This window comes from Chrysochloris asiatica, unplaced genomic scaffold, assembly GCF_000296735.1.
Source record: "Chrysochloris asiatica unplaced genomic scaffold, ChrAsi1.0 scaffold00266, whole genome shotgun sequence".
Taxonomy (NCBI): domain Eukaryota; kingdom Metazoa; phylum Chordata; class Mammalia; order Afrosoricida; family Chrysochloridae; genus Chrysochloris; species Chrysochloris asiatica.
The window spans coordinates 2,377,825-2,393,959 of NW_006408784.1; the positions used below are offsets into that span (position 1 = coordinate 2,377,825).

Below are 16,135 nucleotides of genomic sequence, written 5' to 3' on the forward strand. Positions count from 1 at the left end.
GAAAAATTTTAAAGGGAGTAACTATGATGATGTGGAGAAATTGGAAGGCTGGCACTCCACTGGTGGGGATGTCAAATGGTGGAGTACTGGTGTGGTGCTGTGGGTTAGTGCGCTGGACTGCAAAGTCAATTTGAACTGCAAGGTTGGTGGTTCAAACTCACCAGTCGCTCCTTGGAAACCATATACAGGGTCACTATGGGTTGGAACTGACTCGAAGGCACTTAACAACAACAGTGGAAAACAGATTGGCAAGTCCGTCTAAAGCTAAACATAGAATTACCATATACTAGTAATCCCACTGGAGTCCTGGTGTGGCGCTGTGGGCTAATGTGTCAGACTGCAAAGTCAATTTGAACTGCAAGGTTGGTAGTTCAAGCTCACCAGCTGCTCCTTGGAAACCCTATATGGGGTCGCTATGGGTCGGAATCGACTCGACGGCACTTAACAACAACAACAACAACAGTAGACTTGAAAGCAAGGACTCAAACAGCATTACTCACAATAGACAAAAGAGGGTAACAAATCAAATGCCCATCAATGGATGAGTGGATAAACAAAATGTGGTATGTCCATACAATGGAATATTATTCAGCCAGAAACAGGAATGAACTAATGGCACATACATAAGTGAAAAAAACCAGACATAAAGAGTGGCTCACATATTTACCATTCTATTAATAGGAAATATCCAGAAGAGATACATCCATAAGACAGAACACAGGGGCTAGGAAGAAGGTTGGGGAGAAACTGCTTAATTAATGAGTCATGGAAATATTGTGAAACTAGATAGAGGTAGTCCATTGGAGTCCTGGAGTGGCGTTGCGGGTTATTGAGCTGGACTGAAAAGTCAGTTTGAACCAAGAGGTCGGTGGTTCAAGCTCACCAGCTGCTCCTTGGAAACCCTATACAGGGTCACCGAGTTGGAAATGATACAACGATACTTAATATCAACAGATAGAGGTAGTCACACAACATTGTAAATATACTAACTCGTCTTGAAATGTTCACTTAAAAATGAGTTCATTTTATGTTATATGTATTTTGCCCCAATAAATTATTTTTAAGGTAATAACAAAATTATTTTAAAAAGAGCAAACTTTCTCATCATGCAATTTAATGTTTTTCCTGCTGGATCATGTACCACCTCAAATTAACCTGAGTTCCTAGAAAATCAAGAGTTATTTTAGAGACTATGGGACCAGCGGTTGTCAACCTTACCAGGTTCCAATGAAAGGCCCACACACTTAGGAGACCCTCAGGAGGTATCCCACTACCAGGCAGCCCCCTCTACCCCCAGGACTGGGTGGTCTGGGAACTGGGCTATTTGGATCTGCCACCAACGGTTGTGGCGTGCTTGAACTCTTAGGCGCAGCTGGAGTGGAAGACAGGCTCAGAACTTGAACTCAAGATCTGGCCCAGAGATGCCACACAGAAACCAACTTCCATCTGTGGGTCAGGAGCCACTTTAGAAATGAACCACCAGAAGGGAAGAACAAGCCATGCTTTTATGAACCGTGGCCTGATCCTTCTGGTGCTCTCTCCTTTTCTAGAAACTGAAGAAATCGCTCTTCATGCTGAAAAAGCTCACTAACAAATTCAGGTAAGGTTTTTCTAATCCCCCTCCGTAAGTCCAAGCCCTGGCCTGTGGGGGGCTGGCTGGGTGGGACCAGGGTTTTGAGTATAGGCCATAAAACTAGGTGCACATGTATGCAAGGGGTCTTCTGGCTCTGAGGTTTGTCCTTGAGTGTATCAAGAGTCAAGTCACAGAAACCAAGCCACTTGGACGGGTCAGCAGGCTGCTCATGGGAGTTGGTGATGAGGGGCCCAAGCCAGCTGGGGTGGGTTGACTGGGCTGGCCCGATGGCTGTAGTGCCAGGTGCTGGCTGGGTGGCTCACCAGCATCTGTGTGTCCTCCTGGCAGGTACGCTGTGTTTGGCCTTGGCTCCAGCACATATCCTCAGTTCTGTGCCTTTGCACATGACATTGACCAGAAGTTCTCCAACTTGGGGGCTTCTCAGCTCACCCCGACGGGGGAAGGAGATGAGCTCAGTGGGCAAGAGGAAGCCTTCCGCAGCTGGGCCGTGCAAACATTCAAGGTCAGTTCATGGCCAGAGCTACCCCTCAGCCAGATGGGGATGCCAGGGTGAATTTGTGCCCAGGACATCTGTACCTGGCATTCTGGGTGGCATGATCTCTGATGGTCTTGTAGACATGGCCCCAGGTGGTATGGGCCAGGGATACAGGTCTGAGGGCACAGGTCTATACTGCTCCTCCTAGCTGCCCCCTCTCTGAAAATTCTCTCTGTACGCATGCACGCCATGGGTGGGAGAAGGTGGCTGAGACAGAATCCTTGGCCTTGGGGAGCTTTACCTGTATCACCTCTTGACAACCTTGTTTCATTCCAGTCTCCTAGCCACAGAGAACTTGAGAACAGGGACCACACAGCTAAATTCTTTGGACCTGTCTCAGCATCTCATTAAACCTTTATTGCCTGAGTCTCGACCCTGCTAACTTAGAGAACCTATCCCACAAGGTGATGGTCACAAGTCAGACAGGTCTTCTCCACATGTCTCCACGTCTAATAAATGATAGTCATGAAGCCCACCTTACGGTGGTTACAAGGATAAAATAAACTACTGTCCCTTGTCATACAATAGGAAGAGCTACTATGTGCCAAGTCCAAGGCTAAGCGCTTCTAGAATAAGATAACTCTTTGAGTCCTCACAATAAGCCAATAGGGTAAGTGGGTTCATGGTCCCTGAATGGCGCACACTGTTAATGAACTTGGCTGTTTAAGTACACCCATTGATGCCTTGGAAGAAAGTAATCTGAAAGTTGAGCCATTGAAGCCCCTCTTCTGACACACACAGAGGCAACAGGAGTCTGAATGCATTTGATGATAACTGTAAGGAACGACAAGGCCGCTGCTGCTGATGACTGTTAACACAGGTCTGTTCCATCTTCTCCCAGGCAGCATGTGAGGCATTTGATGTCCGAGGCAAACACCACATTCAGATCCCCAAGCTGTACACCTCCAATGAGACCTGGGACCCACACCAGTACAGGCTCGTGCAGGACTCCGAGCCTTTTGACCTCAACAAAGGTACCTGCTTCTCTGGCCCGTGAGACCTTTTCTTCTGCTCTGGGTTTTCTGAACCTGTGGCCAAGAACCTGTGGCAGCCGGCCTGGGGATGACCAGCTCTCTTGCCAAGAAGAGCCTGTTGGGTATAAGACTCAAGGGCTTGCTTTATCTTGGGGAGAGGCTGTTTCAGGAGGACTTCTTGAGGGAAGGTGGCTGGAAGAAGAAAGGAGCCTGTGTTGACTGAGGGCCCACTGTGTGCCAGGCACTGTGCTGGGCTCTTTGCCCACAAACTCTAAGTGAGCCCACACACTCACCCTGCAAGGAAGGTGTGGGGGAAGCAAGTTTCCCTTGCTGCACAGCTAGTATGTGACCATGATGGGACCTGGCCCGGTCTCCCATCTCTAAAGTATTGAGAGAAGGTTTCGCAGAGGCAGCTTTAGGCTTCCTTTCTCTGCCCCTAGGAGGGCCTGTGACTTTGTGGTACCTCATTTCTTGGACCATGAGAACCACCCAAGGGACCCTACCATGAGAACCAAAAACCAGCCCAAACCATCCTATAGGACCATGGGATTTCCAAGGCTGTAATGTTGACAGGAACAGTCTACCACACCTTTCTCTCATGGAGCAGCTAGCATGGGTTTGAACTGCTGATCTTGTCGTTCGTAGCCAAGCGCCTAACCATTGTGCCACCAGTGCTCCTTACCATGAGGCTGTTCTTGTTGCTAAGTGCCATCGAGTCAGTTCTGATCCATAGCGACCCTGTACAGGGTTTCAGAGGAGTGGCTGGTGAGCTTGAACTGCCGACCTTGCAGTTCAAACCGAGCCTGTGATCGAGTGCGTATCCTGCGATACCACACCACGAGAACAGTAGTCTTGTACTCTGCATGTTTAGACTATCCCCAGTTTCAGATACGCTCTGGATCTAAATGCCATCTGTCAACACCTAGCAATAGCACGCCTCATGTCTTGACTAAGTTCTTTGGAATTCCTGCTGCAAATGATGAATGTATTCTGCTGCAATTCAAGTCCACCCAGATGTACCTTGAAAGAGAGGACTGGGGATCCACTTCCAAACAGTCAGCCAATGAACGCCCTATGGAGCACAGTCTCCTCTCACATACGTGGGGTTGCCAAGAGCTGGAGTGGACTCGATGTCAACTGGTTCTTAGCAGTGGCACGGCCATCCTTGGCCAGGTCAAAGGGTCTTTGTGTGTGATTCAGAAACACAGTGGGAACTAGGAGAGGAAAGAAAGCGGGCCACAGGAAGGGGAGTGTTCCAGTAGAACTGAGTCAGACACGTGTTGGCTCCCCACCAACATATACAACCCACTCAGCCTCTCCCTCTCTTCTCTCCGCAGCCCTGGGCAGCATGCACACCAAGAACATTTTCACCATGAAGCTCAAATCCCTGAAGAACCTACAGAGTCTGGCATCCAGGTAAGGTAGGGCACAGGGCTCCTCACATGATCACCCACGGGCTGCATTTTACTGAGACCAGATCAGATGGATCTTTGAAGGGCCAGAAGAAAAGTGTCTTCTGGCATTACCAGTGGTGCGGTCAGCGGGCCAGCTCTCCTGGTGACCCCAGGGACTGGCAGTGACACAGTTACGGACCATGAGCTAGCTTTCCAGCTTGGAAACTAGGTATCTGATGTTGTTGTTGTTGTTAAGTGCCGTCGAGTCGGTTCCGACCCATAGCGACCCTGTACAGGGTTTCCGAGGGTGTAAATCCTTACGGGAGTAGAAAGCCTCATCTTTCTCCCGCGGAGCGGCTGGTAGTTTCGAACCGCTGACCTTAAGGTTCGCAGCCCGATTCGTAACCACTATGCTACCAGAGCTCCTTTAACCCTTCTTAATTTAACCTTTTCACCAAAATAGGGAAGGCACGAGAAATGCAAACCATTTGGCTCTTTCTTAAGAACTTGCATTGAAAAGTTCAGCAGAACCCCTGAGATTGTGGCCCTTAGACACCCGTCAAACTTAAACCCACCCCCATGGGGATTGCCTTACAGCCAAAAAACAGGTAGGCCTATAAAGTGAGCAACAACAATGAAGAGTGTGGTCCTCAACAATTAACAACACAAGACTGAAATCAGCATTAGCCCCAAAACCAAGCTTAGAGGGCAGGAAGGGGCTGGGAAGATGGACCAATATAAACGAGCGACCCAGAGAGGACCTGGGAAGAGGGGTTATAACTAATGTCTTAAACAACATGTCTAGAAATTATTGAATGGGAAGCTAAAGTGCTCTGTAGACTTTTGCCCAAACCACCATAGATTAAAATAATAATAAAGAGCTAGGTGGGGAGAAAGACCGGTTCCCATCAGGTGATTGAGTGTGGAGGCTTATCTGTGGGTTTGCTATGCCATCCTCCTCCCTCATTCTTTAGAAGAACTTGTCTCGGTTCTATTAAGAGCAGTGTTGGTGCTGGGACCAGCAAAAGCTTCCTCCCAGGCCCACTTTTCCCTAGGAGAGTCCGTGACCAAGTCCTTGGGCCTCGGGAGGGCTGCTGGGGGCAGGGTGGCTCACTCTTCACCCGAGGGGAAGACATAGGACCCATCCTCCACGTTCATGGAAAAGGCAGGGCAATGACAGATGATGTGTTTCCTGGGGAAACTGACCCACCCTCAGGGAGCTGTAGAGGAAATCCTGACGTGGATGCTTCTTTGTCCCCAGCCGCGTCACCCTCCTGGTGGAGCTCTCCTGTGAGGGCAGCCAAGCCCCCAGCTACCTGCCTGGAGAGCACCTCGGGGTATGCCCAGGTAACCAGCCGGCCCTGGTTCAAGGAATCTTGGAGCGCCTGGTGGATGGACCAGCTCCCCACCAATCCGTGTGCCTAGAGGTCCTCAGTGAGAACGGTGAGCCATCTGTAAGGGGGGGTTCCTCTGAGGTGCTGCAGCAGCCCTCAGCACCCCACCTCTCTCCACGCAGCCCACCCGCTGAGGGCTGAGGCTGGACCTATGCTCTGGACAGCCACCCTGTCCTTCCTGCTGGGCAAGGCCAGCCTGCAAACAGTCCCCTCCCAGTACCAACCAGCGGGAAAGGGCTGCGTATTCAGAACCATCAATCTGTGCAACACCAGGAGCTTGGGCATCTTTTCCCCTTTATTCTTTCATTCTCTTGGCCAAGTTTGTATTGACTGGTGCATTAATTTTCAATCAGAAACCTTGGCAAGTCACATCTATATATTAGGCAGGCCTTGGGTAAAAAAATAATTAAGAAGCTGAGTTTAGGTCTGCCCTCAAGAGGGCTCACTGCTAAGAACAGGAGACAGATAAATAGTAAGATAATACTTAAAAATTATTCTTTGTTATATTTATTTGTTAGGTAGACCCTATAGGCCAGCATTTTCTATGTGTGATCTCTTTAGCCTTAGTAATCCACACAGGCATGCAGCTAGTTAATGATGTTAAGTGCCGTCCAGTCGATTCTGACTCATAAGGATCCTATACAGGGTTTCCAAGGAGCAGCTGGTGAGTTTGAACCACTGGCCTTGCCGTTCAAACTGACCTTGCGGTCCAGTGTTCGTCCTACAGTGTGACCTCCAAGTACAATGGTGAGCTTTAAAGGCAGTGGTCCTGCATCACTTACTAGCTATCAGGTCTTGGGTTTGTGACTTCACCTCTCTAGGCTTAAAGTCCATTGTTTGTAAACTAGAGAGGATAAAGCCTTGTGGGGTTAAGATCAAGTGGTGCAAGTGAACCTTCACAACTTTTGGCACAAGTGAGTGAGCCAATTAACATTTGTTGTTGTTGTTGTTATGTGCTGTGGAGTCGGTTCCGACCCTGTTTAGGGTTTCCAAGACTGTAAATCTTCATGGGAGCAGAAAGTCTCATCTTTCTCCCACGGAATGGCAGGTGGTTTCGAACTGCCAACCTTGCGGTTCGCAGCCCGATTCGTAACCACTATGCTACCAGAGCTCTTTAGAGTCCCTAACTTGTGCAGTTTCTGAACTCACCTGCTAACTGAAAGGTTGGAGGTTTGAGTCCACCCAGAAATGAGTCCAAAGAAAGACCTGGTGACCTACATCTGAAAGAATCAGACATTTGCATGAGACCCAACCACAGTTCTACTCTGATGCACACAGTTCACCAAGCATTGGAATCAATTCAAAGGCAACTGTTACTGGTACCACCCAGGGTCTCGTTTACCCCCACCCTCCCTGGGTGATGGACAGGGACAGGTGATCAGGAAAGAGTGTGGCCATCCAGGAGCATTAGCCTCCATGTGGAAGACACCGCATGGGGGTGACAGGTGCTAGGGGTTGTAAACTAATGACATCAGCACACCATGGGCCTCCAGCCCATAGGATTAGCTCCCTGACCTTAGTTTCCTCAGAGTTAATGACACCACCAAAATATATATCACCCTCAGTAGGGTGGTCAACATAGGGAAGTGGGGGACAGAGAAGTAATGTCTAGCATGCCTCCCACCCATCCAGAGCCTAATGCTTGGGGATAAGGGGTCAGGAATGTCCTTGTGGCTGTAGGGAGATGGTCATGGTTCATCAACCACAGATCTAGATACAATAGCAATAATAATAAATGTCATATTTTATCTGACATTTATTCAGCACCTACTGTGTATCAGGCACTATACAAGTGCTTGAAATGCATTCTTTCATTCCATACTCATGCAGATCCAATGAGATAGGTTTTGCTGTCAGATTCATTTCACAAAGAAGGATCCCATGGTTCAGACGGTTCAGTAACCCAACGGGAGAGCCAGATTTTGAAACTCCTGAATCCATGCTTTGACAACCATGTATGGTTCCTTTTGGGACTCCCTGAGACTTCTCATCCCACGTTGGACTGAGTTTATGCTCAGTTAGAACCTCTCAGTATAGCACACTGGAGGATGACTGGATTAGTCATGGGCCTCTGGGATGTACATCAGACTTTGGCATGTTTAGTCATTGCGAGTCTGTATATAGTTCATCTGTACTGAAGTTCTGGTCTAGACCAGAGAGGGACTGGACTCTGGACCATAACTAGTTCATCAGGATCGTGTTAGCTGGGGTGCTCACTGGAGGACTGTAGCCCAACTGACCTTGGTTGCCAGGAACCACCTTTTTTGTAGCTTGAGTCAGAACTGTAGCATCTTCTCGCCCCTGAATCTGGAGAATTGAGTATATATGGCCTCACAGATCTTACCACCTCTGAGAAGTACAAATGAGGTCTTTTGTCCAGGTTGATGCCTTTATTCTCTTTCCAGGCAGCTACTGGATCAGGGACAAGAGGTTGCCCCCCTGCTCACTCAGCCAGGCCCTCACCTACTTCCTGGACATCACCACACCTCCAACCCAGCTGCTACTCCGGAAGCTAACCCAGTTGGCCACAGAAGAAACCGAGAGACAGAGGCTGGAGGCCCTGTGCCAGGTAAGGTATGGGATTAGTTGGCGGGGAGAGGATATGGTCCAAACTAGGAGAACCCAAAGCCTAAAGCTGGTCTTTAACCTCCCAGGAGGCTCCAACACATACCCCTAAAGTGAGACTTATCCAAGGCTGGTAGGATGCCAAGCAACATCTCCCATAACATCTCTAGGATGTGTGGTACGAACTGATTTGTTTTGTGTGTCTGCAAGATGCAACCATGGTGCAATTCCTCAGAAACTAGCTCGGAAAGGGTAGCCACTATGCCTTGTCTGTCTGTCTTTGTATCCCCAGTACCTGAGACTAGGCCTGGAATGTAGAAAGTGTTGGAGGACAGAGGATAAAGGAATGTAATGCCAGAAGGATGGTTGAATTCATAAGTTAATGAGATGATGAATTAACTCTGGTGTGGTGCTGTGGGCTAATGCATCAGACTGCAAAGTCGTTTGAACTGCAAGGTGGGTGGTTCAAGCTCACCAGCCGCTCCTTGGAAACCCTATACAGGGTCACTATGGGCTGGAATTGACTTGACAGCACTTCACCACCACAACAACAGCTCTCTGGTTCCAAGTCTTTTCAGAAGGTGCTGGACTTCATCACTGTCACCGTCATCATTATTGCTAATTAGCTTGGTCCCAACCACCACCACAGCCGTTATTCTATGGCTGCACTGTGCTAACTTAACAGACATTTTCTCAGTTAATTCTCACAACAGAAGAGAATAGGCAATACTGTCCTCTTTTCACAGAGATTAATTACCTGGAACAAGTTTCCATGGTTAGTGAGGACGCCCAGCCAAGATTTGAATTGAGATCTGTATAATTCTACAGTCCTTACCATAATAGATGATTCTAGAAATTTAGCCTTTGCCCACACTAGTTACTGACAGTGAAGTTCGAAGCACACTACTTAGGTAAATGCTACTCTTGGGACGGATGTGCTTGAGGATACATCCAATAAGTGACCCTTGTTCTGGCTTTTATCAGTACCCTGGACAGCGTCTGGCAGTATTTCTTGAGTGAGTGAAAAAATGCAAGAATACTGGATGGCCCCCTCGTGGGACCATCCAGCATGGGGCAGGCACCTTAGGTCCCTCACACTGCCCTTGACTTTCAGCGCTCAAATTACAACAAGTGGAAGTTCACCAACAGCCCTACGTTCCTGGAGGTTCTTGAGGAGTTCCCGTCCCTGCAGGTGTCTGCTGGCTTCCTACTCTCTCAGCTCCCTACTCTGAAACCCCGGTACTACTCCATCAGCTCCTCCCGGGACCTCACCCCCATGGAGATCCACCTCACTGTGGCCATGGTCACATACCGCACCCGAGGTAAGTGTGGGGCCAGTGGCTTAGCAACAGTCCCTCTGAGGTTCATATCACAACTCCGCTACTTCCTGGGCAGCTAGTCTGCATCCACGAGCTTCAGTTGCCTCATGAGTTAAACGGGAGAGATGACTGTGAACCAGGCGGTGAGCTAATAAGATCTTTGCAGCTATGATCAGCAACCCAATGAGATGGGTACTGTGTGCATTTCACAGGGGAGGAAACTGAGACACATGTTTAAGATCACGTTTTAATAAGTAGAGAGCAGAGGTTATAACTCTAGAAGTCTGACCTCCATGTCCAAGTTCTTAACGCTCCCTCCCACTCTACTTTGCTGTTGGAGGAAGTTAATGAGATCAGATGTGGAAAGCACTTGATATTTATAGCAGGAGCCTGGTGATTCCCAGTCTTCCCGAGAGTCCAGCCTGCATGCGGGATGTGGTTCTGTAGCGGGTGTTCATCCATTTGTTTATTTCACATCAGTCTCTGCTTGGCACTGTGGGGTGGAAAGACAGCAGACACAGCCCTGCCCTCAGGGAACTTCCAGTCTGAAGGGGCCATTGAAGAGAAACTCCTAGACATCATTAGACATTTGCCAGTATGTAGGTGCTAAGAAGGAAAGCACAGGGGGGCTATACGGCCAGGAAATGGGGGTGGGGACTGTCATAGACTGGGTGGGGCCGTTAAGTCCAGACTCTTGTTCCATTCATCAGCTGGGTGAACTGTGCCCTTGGCCTGTCCACTGTAATGGAACACTGTCTGGGTTGGCAAAGCTGGGGACTGTCCCATCCCTCAGTAGCCCTTTGTGCTCTGGGAAACATAAATACAGTTTCTAAAAAACTGGAAAGACCCTGTTTATTTGCTGGGCTGGGAGTACTCACACTGGTAAGTCGCAATCCTCAGACTAAGATCAGAGAGACAGGCATGTTCTGTGAGGGCCCAAAGGAACTTCTCAAGATGCCAGGGGTCTCCTTAAAGTCCTGGACCATTGGGAGAGGATGTAACCCAGAGAAAGTTGTGGTCTCCACAAGCCCACGAGGGGCTTCTGGGGGGGAAATTAGCTGTCAGAGCAGAGGATCATCCATTCATCTATCACCCAGGGCTTCTACCACAGGACTGGTGAGGACACTCAGCATCTGAGACTGGGGTCAACCCTGAGGAGTCGCTGCCATCTGCTGCAGCAGGGCTGAGTCAGGGGCTGGGAGGATCTCTGAGGGATTCTTTTGGAAGAAACATTGGCGTGGGAGTCAGCACACCTGAACTCTCGTACTGATTCTGCCGTAGCCTGAGTGGCCTTGGACAAGTTTCTGTGTTAGCAAGAGGGATTTGCAGAGACCTTAAGTCCCGTACAGCTCTCAGGAGTCCTGAGGGTAGAGAGGGCAGATCGCAGATCCAGAAGGAAGGCACTGTACCGCCTCCCCCATGAAGCCCTCCAAGGGCCTGAGTGGGCAGTTGGAGGCCAGTCAATGTTGGAGGGGCTGACACGTCTGTGTCTGTCCTTGCAGATGGCGAGGGTCCCCTACACCACGGTGTCTGCAGCACTTGGCTCAGCAGCCTGAAGCCCCAAGATCCAGTGCCTTGTTTTGTGCGCAGGTGAGCTCCACCCCTACTCTGTTCCTTGTGGGACCCCTGGCCGCAAGAGTATTGTGGTTGAACTGGAGGGGTCTGGGTTTGGGGGGCCCTTCAGAATGCACTAGGGTCACACTTGTCTCCCATCTGTTCCTGGGCTGCAGAGCGTGGCTGAGTCTCTTGCAGGATTAGTGGTGGAGGCAAGGGTTGAGGGACTGAGAGCAAGGTGGATCAACCCTATTTCAGAAGACCCCAGGTGAAGTGAAGGCGTGCTCAGCAGGTCAAATGAAGTCGCTTTCAGGACCCTAGAAAGAAACATTGAGCTCACTGTCCTCTTCACCCCCTGAACACTGGCATCCCCACACCATGCACCCAGTTCCCCACAGTATCTGAGAACTAGGTCTCTCTTCCTCCTTCCCCTTCAGTGCCAGCAGCTTCCAGCTCCCCGAGGACCCCTCCCGGCCTTGCATCCTCGTCGGGCCTGGGACGGGCATTGCCCCCTTCCGCAGTTTCTGGCGGCAGCGGCTCTATGACATGGAACACAAAGGTACAGCTCTCAAGACTCCCGGATGGATGGAGAAGGGGTACAAGTTGTGCCACCACCCCACAAACGTCCCCTGGCCTCTGTTCCACATGAAGACTTCCCAAGTTAACTCAGCCCATGCAGGCCCCTGTGTCCCTCTGCCTCCCACATTACTGCCAGCCAGGACCCCTTCTCTGGGCTGTGGGGGTGGTAGGGAAAGTCCCAGATTTTGAATTCTCATAGATGGAGCTGGAATCTTATCTCTGTGACTATGGATGAGCCATCTGAAAGCTTTGGGCCTTAGTCTTCTCCTCTGTGAAATGGGGATAATACTTGCTAGAAAACTAGATAAAGCTGTTGCCATCCATCTGACTTTGAATCGTGGCAACCCCAAGTGTACAGAACTTCACTTCACTTTATAGAGTTTTCAAGGATTTGTTCTTTTGGAAGCAGATTATCAGGCCTCTGGCTGGGTTTGAACCACAAACCTCTTGCACCACGCAGGAGACTCCTACTACTAGATGTTGCCGTTGTTAGGTGCCATAGAGTCAGTTCAAACTCATAGTGACCCAATGTGCAACAGAATGGAGCACTGCCGCCGGTCAGGCACCATCCTCACTGTGTGATGTTTGCATGTGCGGGCAATGTGTGGATGAGATGAGAGAGTTGGGCGCCATGGCCCGCCCTCTGGTGGCCATTGTGGTAACTGCAGCCATCTGTGTCTTTCAGGACTCCAGGGAGGCCGCATGACCCTCGTGTTCGGGTGTCGCCATCCCAACAAGGACCACCTCTATCGGGAGGAAATGCTGGAGATGGCCGGGAAGGGGGTGCTCCATGAGGTGTATACCGCCTATTCTCGCCTGCCTGACCAGCCCAAGGTAAATGCAGCAGCAGTCAGCGCAGAGGGTGGAGCTTTAGCTGTGCCCTGACCCCACAGGAGCGCCCTCCCCTCCCTGAACCTCCACCTTCTCAGCTCTGAGATGGGGTAATCACAAAGACATCAGAATGATGCTCCGAAGATTCTTGTGTCCACTTTTCCAGAAGAAGAGAAGGCCAGAGAGATTGGGGACTCACACAGGTCACACAGAGAGCTCAGCCAGGGGGAACACGCGGTCCAGGGCAGCGTCATGCTCAGGGCAAGAAAGGAGAGCACTGCTCCCACCATGGCCGTGGACTGGCTGCTGCCCTTTGAGCCTGGAGAGTTGGAACAGACTCTCAGGTCAGCCCTCCTGAACGTGGCCTGTCAGACCTCCTCTTGGACTCAGAGCCCTGTGATGTGTGTTGGGACAAGCAGACAGTTCCCGACTGAGCCGGGACCTTCTGTGTAGTGGGAAGCCCAGGTTCTGTACCCCAGTGGACACTGTACACTCAGAGACTCCCTTTTGTGGGGCTGGGGAGTAGGCAGACCGGCCTCAGAGCCTGGGTTGGGGAACTAGCTGAATCGATCCTCTTTGAAGTATGAAGCATTCACAGAAGGCAGGAAGCCCGTGTCAATGTTTTGAGAGTAGAACAGTGCTGTGTGCATCCCTGTATCCCAGCACCTCCTGGGTCTAGGGTCTCAGTGCACCTCCTCACTCTGGGCCTGGCCCAAAGCAAAGTCCTGGCTGGGAGTGCGTCTCACCGCTCCCTGTGACCCAGCTGCTTTCCTAGCAGCAGGGACTTGGCTGTTGTGGGACGGACCGCCATCTTCTCGGGTTTCAGGTTTATGTTCAAGACATCCTGCGGCAGCTGCTGGCTGATGAGGTGCTCCGTGTGCTCCATAAAGAACAGGGCCACCTCTACATCTGTGGGGATGTGCGCATGGCCCGAGACGTGGCACACACCCTGAAACACATACTGGGGGCCAAGCTGAGCCTGAGCGAGGAGCAGGTGGAGGACTATTTCTTCCAGCTCAAGGTATGGCAGCAGGTGTGTGGGCTGGTGGTACAGGACCAGGGGAGCCTGACAGGCAAAACGTGTATGTGGATGAAATGAGAATGGGAGAGTTGGGCGCACAACCATGGCGCGCCCTCTGGTGGCTTTCATGGTAACTGCAGGTCTTGCAGGACTCCAGGGCCCTGAACCACCATCTCCTCAGCTCTAGAACGGGGCAGTTACACGGGAACAGGGAGTCAGGGACATGGGAGCCAGGACCAAGGGAGTCAGTGGACCCCAAAGGAATCCAAGAGGTGGCTTGGCCTATAGGAAGCCTGATACATCTTGGTCTTGCTGCCAGCTAGCTTGGCAAAGTCAGGTAAAAATGCTTCTACTTCTGTAAGATGAAAGCAGAGTCCCCTGAACTTTCAGAAAGGCAGGGCTGTGACCTGGAATAGCCCATCATGAACCTCATCTTTGTCACCTATCCTCACCTTCATCCTCAGCGGCAAAGGTGCAGGGAAGGAAACAATGATGATAGCAATGGTCATTCTCGAGGTCTTACACGGGGTGTAATTGGCAATGATTGCCAATGATTTTCCCGTGGTATTTCAGAGGACTCTGCAGAGAAAGGAAAGGGGGCTCTCAGGGGTCCCACAGTCGTAAGTGTGAGAGCCTCTCTGGCTCCAAAGCCTGTGCTTGTCACTTCTGTGCCTCCCTAAGGCACACTCCTTCATTCAAGTGATGTTTACTGAGCACCTACTATGTGCTGGGAATAGAGCAAAGTAGCAAATATTCTTACCTGGATGGCATTCACATCTACTTGAGTTCACAAATAAGAAATAAAATATACTATACTTGGGGAAATATACCATACTTGGGGACAGAGTGAGTTGGGCATGCAATTTTAAATAGGGTGGTCAAGGAAGGCATTACCAAGAAAGTGATGTTTGAGAGCAAAAAACAAAAAACCCAAAGATGGTAAGGCGTGAGTGAGTCCTGTAAATATTGAAGGAAACTGAGTTCCAGGTTGTTGTGAATGGAACAGCAAGTGCAAAGGCCCTGAGGTGGGAGTGAGTTTGAGGTATCTGGAGAACAGCAAGGAGATCATAGGAACTTCTGATTCATAAGTGTTTGCCAACAAAAGTTTCCAAAATCAAATAAGTTTGAGATGTACAAAGGTAAACATGTTTCTCTATTACAAGACTTCGTGCCTTCACGGTGTTACCACTGTTCATGTAACATTGCACAGCCTGGGGACAGGTCACATGATCTCAGGGCTCTCATTTCCTGCAGCAGGAAATGAGAAACGCCATCCATCGTAAAGCACAGAGACTCTGTAGGACAGAGTAGAACTCCTCCTTAAGGTTTCTGAAGCTGTAGGGCCTGGTGTGGTACTATGGATTAATACACTGGACCACAATGTCGATTTGAACAGCAAGGTTGGCGGTTCAAATTCACCAGCCTCTCCTCGGCTCACTATGAGTCGGAACTCGATGGCACTTAACAATACGATCTTTACAGGAGCAGACAGCCTCATCTTTCTCAGTTGGCACGAACTGGTGGGTTTGAAATGCTGACCTCAATGCCTAGCCCACAGCGCCACCCAGTGCTCCAGATGAGAGTTGTCTCAGCGACCCTGCATAGGGTTTCTGAGGCTGTAAATCTTTACGGGAGCAGAAAGCCTCATCTTTAGTCCGAGGAACAGCAGCTGGTGGCCTCGAACTGCCAACCTTGTGATTAGCAGTCTAGTGCTTATCCTACAGTACCACAGTGCTCCATTAACAGAGGTGGTGGTTGTTATTAAGTGCCGTTGAGTCCGTTCCAACTCATAGAGACCCCGTATAGGGCTACGGAGGCCAACAGCCTCATCTTTGTCCCATAACTAACAGGGGTTGTTGTGGTTAAGTGCCGTGGAGACTGACAGGGATGGGAAGGATCTAAATCAGACTCAAGTATAATCTAAACATGGCGATTGGGAATGAATGGCTCATGATTGAATGTGTGATCAGGGAGTGGGGCAGCCCCAAGCATTCTAAATAGCCTGGGGGGCTACACTCAACTGACCCCTGGTCTGTTTGCCTTCAAGAGCCAGAAGCGCTATCATGAAGATATCTTTGGTGTGGCATTTCCCTACCAAGGTGAAAAAGGACGGGGTGGCGAGCCAGCCCAGAGATCCCAGGCCTCTGATGACTCACACAAGTTAGAGGCAGCGACATGGGACATATAATGGATTCAGCTTCCCATTAACCATGGTCACAAAGCCTGAGAAGATGGAGGAAAATGATCCCCGCTCGCTTCGATCTCATTTCCCACCTCCTTCCTTCCCAAGCTCTTTGCTTGGCCTGTTACCAAGTAGCAGGCTGGACTGGTTGGAGCCTCCTCTTTCCCTTGAGCCCACCTGTCCCTGGATAATT

The 16,135-nt window shown here is 50.1% G+C and overlaps 1 protein-coding gene across 1 annotated transcript in view; it reads left to right on the plus strand.

Moving 5' to 3' along the window:
* NOS2 (nitric oxide synthase 2, inducible) overlaps positions 1–15,925 on the plus strand; it is a 33,011-nt gene extending 17,086 nt beyond the window's left edge. Inside the window, 13 exon segments of the mRNA XM_006874237.1 lie at positions 1,551–1,600; positions 1,922–2,096; positions 2,971–3,103; positions 4,441–4,519; positions 5,759–5,940; positions 8,297–8,460; positions 9,571–9,778; positions 11,278–11,365; positions 11,767–11,888; positions 12,594–12,742; positions 13,566–13,760; positions 15,808–15,858; positions 15,860–15,925. Of these exon segments, the coding sequence (XP_006874299.1) occupies positions 1,551–1,600; positions 1,922–2,096; positions 2,971–3,103; positions 4,441–4,519; positions 5,759–5,940; positions 8,297–8,460; positions 9,571–9,778; positions 11,278–11,365; positions 11,767–11,888; positions 12,594–12,742; positions 13,566–13,760; positions 15,808–15,858; positions 15,860–15,925 (1,662 nt within the window).
* Positions 15,926–16,135: the final 210 nt, after the last annotated feature.